This window comes from Hipposideros armiger, unplaced genomic scaffold, assembly GCF_001890085.2.
Source record: "Hipposideros armiger isolate ML-2016 unplaced genomic scaffold, ASM189008v1 scaffold_202, whole genome shotgun sequence".
In the NCBI taxonomy this organism is placed as follows: domain Eukaryota; kingdom Metazoa; phylum Chordata; class Mammalia; order Chiroptera; family Hipposideridae; genus Hipposideros; species Hipposideros armiger.
This window is the reverse complement of record NW_017731552.1, coordinates 598,994-610,296: the sequence shown is the minus strand read 5'-3', so window position 1 is coordinate 610,296 and position 11,303 is coordinate 598,994. Positions and strand designations below refer to the sequence as shown.

Genomic DNA, 11,303 nt, shown 5'->3' with positions numbered 1-11,303 from the left:
CCACCTTCCAGGCCACCACCCATGTCCCAGCCTGTTTCCCCGCCTGTCCCCAGAGGAATCCTTTCAGCCCCAGTGTCCCGGTTCCTCCTCACATACCCTCTATGGTCTGTCGACTCCAAGGGAGACAGCTGCACTGGGCAGGAGGTACAAAACGATCGTACCCCCCAACTTGGTTGTATTTAGCCAGCCCCTAGTATCCAGCCCCTAGTCTGGAGGAAGGAGAGCTAGGCTCAGACACTAGCAACCCAAGAAATCAGTCTGGGGCGGGGAGAAGGCACTGGGTCTGGAGGACCCCAGAAGGGACACACAGCTTCCTGGAGGAGGGCTGCTGGGCAGAAAAGAGGGTGGGGCCTACCTTTCAGGGGAAAAGGCAGCTGGTACACCCAGTGCTGGGGCCATGGCATTGCTGAATGCAAGCCCAGGAGCTGGACTCGCCCCAAGGCACTGGGGAGTCATACAGCGTGAGTGAGCTGTACAGGGCCACGAGCTGGGTGTCGAGAGTCCTCAGGCAGGCTGGAGGCACTGCACCCACCAAGCTGCCCCATCACCCCCACCCTGACCCAAGATCCACCGGGTGTCCCTTAAACTGCCCCCAGTCCCCACCCCAGCCTCTTCCTGCCATTGGCTGTGTCCAAAGCTAAGAATAGATGCTCCCTGGCTGGCCCCCACCGGAAACCACAGCCACGGGAGGCATGTCCTGAGCCTGTCCTCTGTTCCCACCATCTGCACACACACCTCTCCCAGGCCATCTCAAAGTCTCCCAAGCTCCTGTGTGCCCATTGAGCTGAGTGGGGGCCGAAGGACACCAGGAGTAGGAGGAAGCCCAGAGCTCAAGTTCAAATCCTACCCACGTGTGGCCTTGGCCATATCATTTCCTCCTTCTGGGCCTCAGTTTCCTCATGTATAAAATGAACATCTTTACCCCTGCCTTGCAGAGCTGTGGTGACACCCAGACTTCTGAATTTGAATCAAGTGAGCTTCTCTGCCCCCTGCCCTGGCTGTTTCCCAGAAGGAGCATTGTCCTTATCTCAGGGCAGAGGAAATAGGAACAGAACAGTCTCCCTCCATCTCTCCCCCTGCCATCTGGAGCCATAACCCACATCCTCTTCTCACCATGTCTTCCCTCCCTGCAGGTCCCAAAGTCTTATGCTTTTCTCTTGCCTCCAAAGTTCTGCACATGTGATTACTGCCATGTCTCTTTGACCTGGGGAACTCCTACTCATCCCACGAAGCCCCAGTTCTTGTGCCTTCTCCCCCCAGGATGCCTTCCCAGCTCACCTTCTGAGTTCCCCTATGCCCTGTCACTTCCTCTGGCCCAGCCCTGACTGCAGGGGGCTGGGACTGTCTGTGTCCAGCTCTGTCTTTCTGCAGCCTGGGGGTTCCTTGAAAGCAGGTCTGGTTTCCAGTCCTACCTGGGCTCAGAATTGTCCCACTACATGGGCCGTACACAGAGTTGCCCTTGAGGAGGGGTTTGAGAGGAGCCAGACTGTCTGGGAGATCCAGGCTTTACAGAGGGGACCTTGGAGCCAGAGTTCTGCCAGATGCATGGGAGTTAGGAAGACGCCTTGCCAAGGAAGAAAAGTTAGGGTTAAATGACTCATGAAATGACTCATATCAAATGATAATGGGATGAAACAGGGAAGGGGCCATCTGGAGGGTTGGGAGGTGTGAGGAAAGGCCCGGAGGCCCAAAGGATGATGGGTGGGGAAGCCAGAGAAGAGGCTTCCGGACACAGCCTAGGGGAGTCCAGGGCTGGAGTCCATCTTCACTCAGAAGCCTGCACTCGTGTTCCGCTCCCAGGCCTGAAGGACTGGGCAGGGTGGGGTCAAGGCCAAGCCAGCTAGTCCTGGCCCACTCTAGGCCCTAATTCTGGGCCAAGAAGGCCCAAGTTCACCCCTCTATGCCCAGGCTTGTGGACTCTCACCCACCTGCGGTCCCAGGATTGTGGGCAGGGAGGACTTTCAATTTTCTCCTTTTCCTGCAAAACCATCCATCCTCCGCGCCTTTGCTCGAGCCATGCCCAGTCTGGTCACCCTGGAGCTCACTGCTTTGGGTTGATGAGACCCTGGCCAAGAGCTCCGAGTATGTGTGGGGGCTTTCAAGGAAGCTGACCCTGCCTGGGGCGCCTATTTCAGAGCTCTGTTCTTGCTCCCTGGCCTCATCCTCTGATCATTCCTGCAGTGACAGGCTCCAGGCCCTCTTCATCACCCTACACTGGGGAAGTGGGGGGCGGAGGAAAACCAACCTCCCCACCCCACTACAGCAGCTCTGCTAGAGGCTTTCCCACCCCTGGCCCCAATGCCAACTCCCAGCCTTTGTCTCACTAGATCCTCACCAGGAGTGCCCTTACCCCCCTCACCACAGCCCTCCCTGCTCACCTGCTCCAGGAAAGCTTGTCTCAGTAGGCTGCCCTCTGAGCTTCTGGCTGGAGAGTTTGGTTGCCCCTCCCATCTAAACAACCTGCACCCCAACCCCCCAGCCCTAGCAGGAGCCTGAAACAGACCTTACAGTGATTAGGTACCTACTGTGTGCCTGAACCAACCCTACCGGATTCACTAGCTCACAGACCTGGGCCCCCGGGCCAGGAGGTCTGGGCACCCCAGGGAGCTGACCCTGCCCCGCCCCTCCCGGCCTCTGGTGCTTTCCAGACAGTGAATAATGCGGCAGGAGAGCCTGGAATGGGGCAGGCTGGAGCGGGCAAGTGGAGGGGGGAGGGAACACGGAAGGCTCTGGCCACAGGGCTACCGCATCCCTGCCCCTGCGGCCTGAGGTCCCTCGAGCGCCCCTCTCCTAGAGGCTGAGAGGCGCCCCTAGCAGGCTGGGGGGCGCCTGCTGACCCCCATCAGTCAGGCCGGGGACTGAGAGGCGTGGCCAGCGCAGGGAGGAGGAGCTGATGAGAGAGACCCACAGAAAGACAGAGAGACGTTGAGACGCGGATAGAGACCGACAGAGCGCAGCCTGCAAGGCGGTGCCCCTACCCCCAGCTATTTTTAGCTTCCGGCGTATCCTCCTCCAAGCCCTTAGGGGACCTCATCCCTCCTGCCCAGGACCCCGCACACTGAGGCGTCCTGTGCCACTGGCAACTTGGCAGCCCCGGGGTCCTTTGTGGGCCCGCCCCTGCCGTGACTCGGTTTACCCAGGAGCCCAGGAGGCCGGACCGCCCTGTTCCGCCTGCTTCCCCGGCCCGAACCAGCACGTCCCATCCATTCATCATCGCCAGGTGAAGACAGAGCCGGCCAGGTTAGGGGCGGGACCTGAAAGTGGGCAGGTGTTGCTGGGGTGTTTTCTGTGGTCACCTGCCTTGCTATGGGTATGTCACGCTGGACAGTGACAGCAGCTAGATGCTGGGTGTCCTGGGACATTGGTGCCTGGAATGTGGCATTGTGCTCTGCTGCCTGCCCTGGGCCATATGTGGTCATGTGTGGCCGTGCCCCAGTGTGGCCGAGAATGTGTGTGTGTGTGTGTGTGTGTGTGTGTGTGTGTGTGTTTTCCTGTGTCTGTGCGAGGCCACAGGATCTTGTGGTGCTACAGGGAAGGTGCCAGGGCGCTGGGTGTGGCTAGGAGCAAGTGTGTGTGTGCTCATGCATGCACACATGTGCCTGTATGTGTGCGTGTGTGTGCACACACGTACGCACAATGATGGGTCATGATCTCTGTAATTCTTGTGTCCATCATTAGCCAACAGCCATGGCCTGGGCCCCATCCCCTCATCTCACCCACCTTGTTGTGTTGCCCTCTTGGCAGCCTCAAGTGGAGAGCGCTGAGAGGACGCCCATTAAACAGATAAGGAAACTGAGGCTCAGAGGGACCACATGAGTTGGGCAGAGGCTCAGCTCCAACCTAATCAGGCTGACTGTGGAGCCCCTATTGTACACCTTCCGGAGTGGGGGCCTGGTTGGTGTCACAAACAGGAAAAGTTCCCGGAAACAGCATTGTGGTGAGGGGAGGCGTGGCGGGCTTGGGGACCAACAGAGGCCGCGTGTGCACCACGGGTGTGGAGGTGGTTCCCATGGACGTGGGTGAGTACATTGGACTTGTGCTGGGACTGATGTAGTGTGTGTGTGCCCGTGCATGTGCACACACAGCAGTAGAGACTGTGCCCACGGATGTGGCAGAGCACATCAGGCCTTGACTGGGACTGACCGACTGCTGCAGGGACTGGCCTGGGCTCTGCACTTTCCTGCCAAAGGGCGTCTTCGGACTCCTGGACTGTCCTGCAGTTAGAGGGCAGGAAATGTGGGAAACAGGCTGAGAAGCAGAGCGGGGCTAGGTCACACAGGGCATCAGGGCTTCCTCCTGGCTTCCCCTCCCCCCTCCCCGTATACCTGGCCAGGAGATATACTGTGAACACAGCCAGTAGCAGGAAGTGCACACCAGGCAGGTGGCACAGCTGAGGTAAAGGCGCCCAGCAGGAGCAAGCCAGGCCCGGGAAGACCCGCCAGAATGCCAGCAGGAGAGTCGGCATCCTTGCCTCCCCCATTTCACAGAGGGGGGAAACTGAGGCTAAGCGAGGTTGAGCCCCCCGGCTTGGCAGTGGCAGATCAGGGACTCCGTTTGAGCTTGTCTGAGGTCGGCATCATGCCTGGGGGAAGCTGGTGGGTCCAAGTCATGGGGACAGGCCGGTTTGGCAGGCCAGGGGGTGGGATGAAGTGGTGAGTGGGAGAGGGAATTGTGGAGAGGTGGATGGCTTGCTGGACCGGGGAGGAGGAAAGTGGGGCAGTTGATGACGGATGATCAGTCAGGGGAGGGGCCTGGTGCTTGGGAACCAAAAAATCACATTCCACTGGGCCGGGCTGATGCCGGTGCCCAGGCCACGGGACAATGGTGGATGGAAACCCCACCAGCCTCACGCAGGTGAGTTGAGAGAAAACCAATTGTCCAGCCTCCAGTAAGGAGCCAGTTGCTGAGAGAGATTTCTGGAACCCAGGACCCAGCCAAACTCCCATTAAAATCCTGAACCTCAGTTCCTTGGAATTCTAGACTCTGGAGGCTTCCAGAACTGGGAACTCATTCAAATTCCAGAACCCTGGACCTTCAAAGTCCAAACCTTCCACTCTTGGGTCATGGAATCCTGGGTTTGTCCAGCAAACCTGGGGTGGGAATCTGGAGTCCATGCCTCCCATGAGGCCCAGAGAGGGAGATGGATTTCCCCAGTGACCACACAGCATTGTTTCAATAGTCTGTTGCAGGGTAGGAGGCCTGCCAGCCCTCCCCGCCAATGTCAGAAGGGAAGGGGAGGCCTTGCCAGGTGCCCCTACTGGCCCACTTGCTTGGGGAACTTGAGACGACAAGTATCACCTGACCCCATGTGTGTGTGCGGGGTGGGGAGGTGGGGGGAGTACTGGAAACCACAGGCTGTGGCCAGAGGGAGCTGTGCCAGTTTCCAGCCTCCCCCAGGGCTCTGGGTCACAGGTTTGTTCCCAGACATAGGGGAGCATGAGGTAGTCTCAGGGGTGTGTGTACCCGGGCGAGTGAGTGGTGTAGTAGCTCCTGCAGGATGGTGGGGACAAGGGGACTGTAAGACCCAGGAGAGGCTGGCGGTCACTTGAGGCAGAGGCCAGGGCAGTGGCTGCAGGCACAGCCCAAGTCCACAGGAATGTTCAGAAACTGCACATACCAGCTCTCAAGGGAGGGCGCGCCCTGTCCCAGGAGAGATTCAAGTGTAGACCAAATCTGAGACGGCAAAGAGCATACCCCTGGCCCCGAGTGGAGGTCTAAGGTCACCAGTCACTGTGGAAAGCAGCCCCTCCACCCACCCCACCTTCCTGGGCCTCTGTTTCCCCACTCGAGGCCCCGTTCCCACCAAAGTGGTGGTGGCTTTGGCCCTAAGCCTGGGAGGGAAGCTCAGGGCAGCTGTCAGGAGCTGGATAATTTATGCGACTAGATAAGGAGTTGTAAAGCGTAGGGGTCAGGCCAAGGCGCCACTTATGGAGATGGGGGATGAGGGCTGGCAGCCACCCGCTGGACACATTTGCACAAATTGAGCACCCACAATGTGCTAAGCCTATGTGTACCCAGATAAACTCATTCTCATCATGAGCCCCATTTTACAAGAAGGGAAACCGAGGCTTGGAGTGAGGATATGAGGAGACCAAGATCAGTGAGAGAGTACGTGGCAAAGCCAGGATTCGAATCTGGTCTGATCAACTTTTTAGAAAATTCTATCCCCCCTTAGAGAAAATTCCAATGATTGCAAACGCCCGCACCCACCTGGCACCAGCTTCCGTCTGATGGGCAGACTTTTGAATCACTTACACACATTTATATGTAATGAGACTGGAGTTTAAATCTCAGATCAGCTCTGGCCAGGCTGTATGACCTTGGACAAATTAGCTAACCTCTCTGTGCCTTTTGCACCCTCTGAGAAACACAGATCATCATAGGACCTTTATGAGCTTTAACTTCCTGGCTCCTCCATCCCTCCCACAGTCCCACCTCCCCAACTTTGCCCATTCTGATCCCTCTACCAGGCACACCCTCGCTGCCAGCACAAGGATGACTTGTGGTGTGTGCCCAGGCCAGAAGGCTCAGCACCCATGTGCTAGCTCTGGCTCCCTGGGTAGCCTTTTGTCCTCTCTGGTGTGTCCTTTTTGGGATCTGAGAGCTGCTTTTTTGAATGGTCTCATTTTATCGCTGCTTGATGTCCACACATCTTGCCGATTTGTCCACACTTGTGTCACCCAAGCCCAGATGTTTCTCCTGTTTTCTCCACCAGGGTAACGGGTCCCTCCTGATGCTGATTATAGCCTATCCCTGGGGAAACTGTTGTTCCAAATGACCTGTTTTTTTTTGTTCCCAGAATGACTGCATTTTTAAATTTTTCTTTCTTTCTTTCTTTCTTTCTTTCTTTCTTTCTTTCTTTCTTTCTTTCTTTCTTTCTTTCTTTCTTTCTTTCTTTCTTTCTTTCTTCCTTCCTTCCTTCCTTTCTTTCTTTCTTTTTTAAAAGATTTTATTGGGGAATTGGGGAGGGGGAACAGTGTTGGGGAATTGGGGAAGGGGAACGGCCAAATTGTTGTCCTTCAATCTTAGTTGTGGAGCGTGCAGCTAGCTCAGCTCCAAGTCCAGTCACCATCCAGCTGCCCATCAGCAGCTCGCGGATGCTCAGCTCAAGGTGCCGTGTTCAATCTTAGTTGCTAGTGGGCGTAGCCCACCATCCCATGTGGGAGTCGAACCGGCAACCTTGTTGTTAAGAGCATGTGCTCTCACCAGCCTGCCACCTGTTGGCAGCTCAGTGGCAGCTCAGCTCGGGCACAGCCTATTGGCCCATGTGGAAATTGAACCGGCGACTCTGTTGCTCAGAGCTCACACTCTTAACCAACTGAGCCACTCGGCCAGCCCTCTGGGTTTATTTCTTATTATAAAAGCAATGCCATGAGAATGAGGGGGAAAAGAATCCACATGATTTTAAAATGTGTGAGGAAGAATGTTACAAAACATTGTGACCCACAAGGCTGACCTCAGGAGCAGTGCAAAAGCCAGCGACCTTTGGCCAACAGCCAGCTGCCCTCCCCAAACTGGACACATCCTGTCTTACAGCAGCTGAAATCTGTCCTGGATGCTGTAGTCTGCCAAGGGCTTGGATAGGAGACCAGTCCAGAAACAGAAGCTCTGAGAGAAAAAATTTCTTGCCTGGGGTCATGCATTGGGCATCAGGGCTGGAGTTCAAACCCAGGGCTTCTCAGCCCATCTCTGCAACCCAGCAGATACTAACTGATGTCCTCCAAGGGTCCCAGAGGAGACAGCATTGGTCCTCACCCTTGAGGGTCACTGAGTTTGGGGCAGGACAGAGCTGGAGGTAGTGGTAATAGTAAAACTTATGAATGCAGAGTGAGATAAGTCAGGAAAGTCTTCCTTAAGAAGGGAGTATTTGAGTTAGGGCATTGAAGGTTGTATAGGAGTTCACCAGGGCCATTCAATTTAAAATGCAGAACTAATCATCAGTAAACTTTCTCTCTGCCCCCGCCAGGTGTGCCTGAGCCATTGTCAGCCACCCCACCTACAGTCTCAGCCCAATGGGGTGGTGACCCTTCCCACTCCACTCCAGCGCCATGTGGCACAATAGCAGCTCTCTGGGGCCCTGTTTCCGGCCAACAAACATTACACTGGAGGAGCGGCGCCTGATCGCCTCTCCCTGGTTTGCTGCCTCCTTTTGCCTGGTGGGCCTGGCCTCCAACCTGCTGGCCCTGAGAGTGCTGGCCAGTGCAAGGCAGGGCAGCTCGCATTCACGCTCTTCCTTCCTCACCTTCCTCTGTGGCCTGGTCCTCACTGACTTCATGGGGCTGCTGATCACTGGTGCCATCGTAGTGTCCCAGCATGCTGTCCTCTTCGACTGGCGCACCGTGGACCCCAGCTGCCGTCTCTGCCACTTCTTTGGCGTCGTCATGGTCTTCTTCGGCCTGTGCCCACTGCTGCTGGGGGCTGCCATGGCCTCAGAACGCTACCTGGGAATCACGCGGCCCTTCTTGCGCCCCGTGGCCACCTCACAGGGCCGCGCCTGGGCCACTGTGGGGCTGGTGTGGGCCGCTGCACTGTTGCTGGGCCTGCTGCCTCTGCTGGGTGTGGGCCGCTACACCATGCAGTACCCAGGCTCCTGGTGCTTCCTCACGCTGGGCCCCGAACCCGGGGACGTGGCCTTTGGTCTGCTGTTCTCGCTCCTCGGCAGCTTCTCGGTGGGGTTGTCCTTCGTGCTCAACACGATCAGCGTGGCCACTCTGTGCCATGTCTACCATGGGCAGGAGGCCGCCCAGCAACGCCCACGGGACTGCGAGGTGGAGATGATGGCTCAGCTCATGGGCATCATGGTAGTGGCCAGCGTCTGTTGGATGCCACTGCTGGTAAGTGGTGGGTACAGGGTCTGCCCCAAGCTCCTGCCACCCTTCATGACCGGGCCCCGGTTCATTCAGAATGGATTTAAATCCTCAGGTCTCATCCACCCAAGAAAACGTGGACATGTGCACCCCAGGGTCCCAGTGTCCTTCCTTGAGGAGCTTGTGAGCAAGACGCAGATAACCCCAAAACTGGGGGCAGAACTGGGTCTCTCCTGTCCTCTGCAGTGTCCGCAGCCTTGCCCAGCACACAGTGGTGCTCAGGAAATCATTTTAATAGAATTTTAATATGATAATTTATTTTAATATAATACATTTACTACAATATGAATTATAATTGCATTTAACATAATATAAATTTTAATTATAAAATATAATACATGTAATTATTATGTTGCATTATAATTAATAATTATATCAATTATTATATAATAGATAATTATATATATTATATAGTATATAGTATATATATAATATATATTATATATATATTATAATTATAATTATATATAATTGTTAAATGCTATATAATATATAACTATTATAATTAACAGTATATTAATTTTTAGATAATTTTTAAATACTCTGTTATATAATAATTTGTAAATATTTTATCACATATTATGTAATATTTAATATAAAATCCAATATTCAATAAATTATATTAAAATAATTCAATCTAGAATTTAATATAAAAATTATGTAATATACAATTATCTGTCATTAACATTTTATGTAATATAAATTTTAATACAATATAAAATAAAATGAAATATAAAAATTATTTCATATACAGTTTATACTATAGTTTTATTATATTATACAATGTTTATAAGATATAAAATGCTGGGGGTTGACCAGTTAGCTCAGTTGGTTAGAGCGTGGTGCTGATAACACCAAGGTTGCTGGTTTGATCCCCGCATGGGCCACTGTGAGCTGCGCCCTCCCTAAAGGGTCAACTATATACCATTGTAGCATGAAAGCATTGTGTAACCAGTGACCATGGCTGTTCCCCAATAATATTTTTTTAAAATATAAAGCGCTTAATAGAATAACAACTCTGGCCATAACAGTAATTTCAACTGTTTGCACCTGCAAGTCTTCTTTTCCACCATATTTAATCGTGCTCAGGAGAGGAGCAGGAAAAGTGTTCAGCCACATCAACTAAAGCTCAGACAGGTCAGGCAGCACTCCCACGGTCACACAGCACAGCAGTGACAGAATTGGCACTTGATCTCAGGGGATCCTAGGTGCTGGTGGAGGGGCTAGGCTGGCAGCCGGCCTGACTCCTGGCTAACCACTCTGGCTCTCTGCAGGTCTTCATTGCCCAGACAGTGCTGCGGAGCCCACCAGCCATGAGCTCATCTGGGCAGCTGTCCCGAGACACCGAGAAAGAGCTGCTCATTTACCTGCGCGTGGCCACCTGGAACCAGATCTTGGACCCGTGGGTGTACATCCTGTTCCGCCGGGCGGTGATCCGGCGCCTCTACCCTCGCCTCAGCTCCCGGCCCAGGTCGCTCTCCCTGCAGCCCCAGCTCACCCGGAGGCCCACCATGGCGTAAGGCCAGAGGTGGACATTGGTGTGGCTCTGAAAGGACAGTCAGACAGAACATCCTGCCAATGTGTCTCCCATTCAACCTCGGTCCTCCCTGACGGTCTCATCTGCCCGTTTTGAAGTCCGGGGGCCGGGAGCGCAGGATGGACACAGATTTGGAGTGGCAGGACTGTGAGCTGTCTTCCATCAGGCCTGGGGACCACCCCCAACTGTTTCCTGATCCCCCTTTCCAAGGTCTCTGTCCTCTCTCAGCCCCCTCCCAACCCCAGAAAGGGGGAGTGGAGGTGTAGGGAGAGTGTCTGGCAGCAATTAGACTTGTAAGCTTCCCTTCCAGAAGTCCTCAGGAAATGGGAGATTCTGACCCCTGACTATGACCTACTGTCTGGAGTACAGTTGATCCCCTTTGACACCCCAAGCTGAGAAGGCTCTGTCTAGAAAAGATTAAATGTGAAAGCACAGGACACCCCCTCCCTTGCCAAAACATATCTCCATCCAGCTTTATTTTCCTTTGGGTCCGGAAGTCAGTCATCAGTCATTGAAGTTTGGTGCATCAGATTGCTATCTAACAGCATGGCAGCCTAGAGCGAGAGTGGATGGGGCGGTGAGGGGAGGGCAGAGAGGATAAGGCTGGGTTCTGGCTCCTCTCCCCACCTCCTTTATTGAGTCTTTACTAAGCACTTCACAGGTCAGATCTCCTGGAATCCTCCCTACAGCCCCTAGAGAGGGTTCTGGTATTAAACCCAGATAAGGAAGAGGGAAAGACACACATGAGACCATGGAATGATACCTGCTTTGTCCACTCCAGACGGAGTCACTCTCTCATAAACTTATCATTTAGCCATTTATCCGCTCAACACTCAGACTCCCAATGTCTTGAACAAAGAGCACCAGGCCCATAGTTGGTGCTCAATAAAGATCAATTG

General features: G+C 54.0%; 1 protein-coding gene across 6 annotated transcripts; it reads left to right on the top strand.

Annotated features, from left to right (window-relative positions):
• The first annotated feature begins 2,722 nt into the window (after nucleotides 1-2,722).
• TBXA2R (thromboxane A2 receptor) lies at nucleotides 2,723-11,303 on the top strand. Of its 6 annotated transcripts, none has more exons than XM_019653487.1 (3): nucleotides 2,723-3,220; nucleotides 7,967-8,834; nucleotides 10,142-11,303. In XM_019653487.1, the coding sequence occupies exons 2-3, from the start codon at nucleotides 8,049-8,051 to the stop codon at nucleotides 10,385-10,387; spliced, it is 1,032 nt and encodes a 343-aa protein (XP_019509032.1). In that variant the 5' UTR covers nucleotides 2,723-3,220; nucleotides 7,967-8,048; the 3' UTR covers nucleotides 10,388-11,303. The 6 variants fall into 6 exon arrangements, with proteins under 6 accessions (XP_019509032.1, XP_019509033.1, XP_019509038.1 ...); XM_019653488.1 differs by having other exon boundaries at nucleotides 2,723-3,240; XM_019653493.1 differs by lacking the exon at nucleotides 10,142-11,303 and adding an exon at nucleotides 8,923-9,081.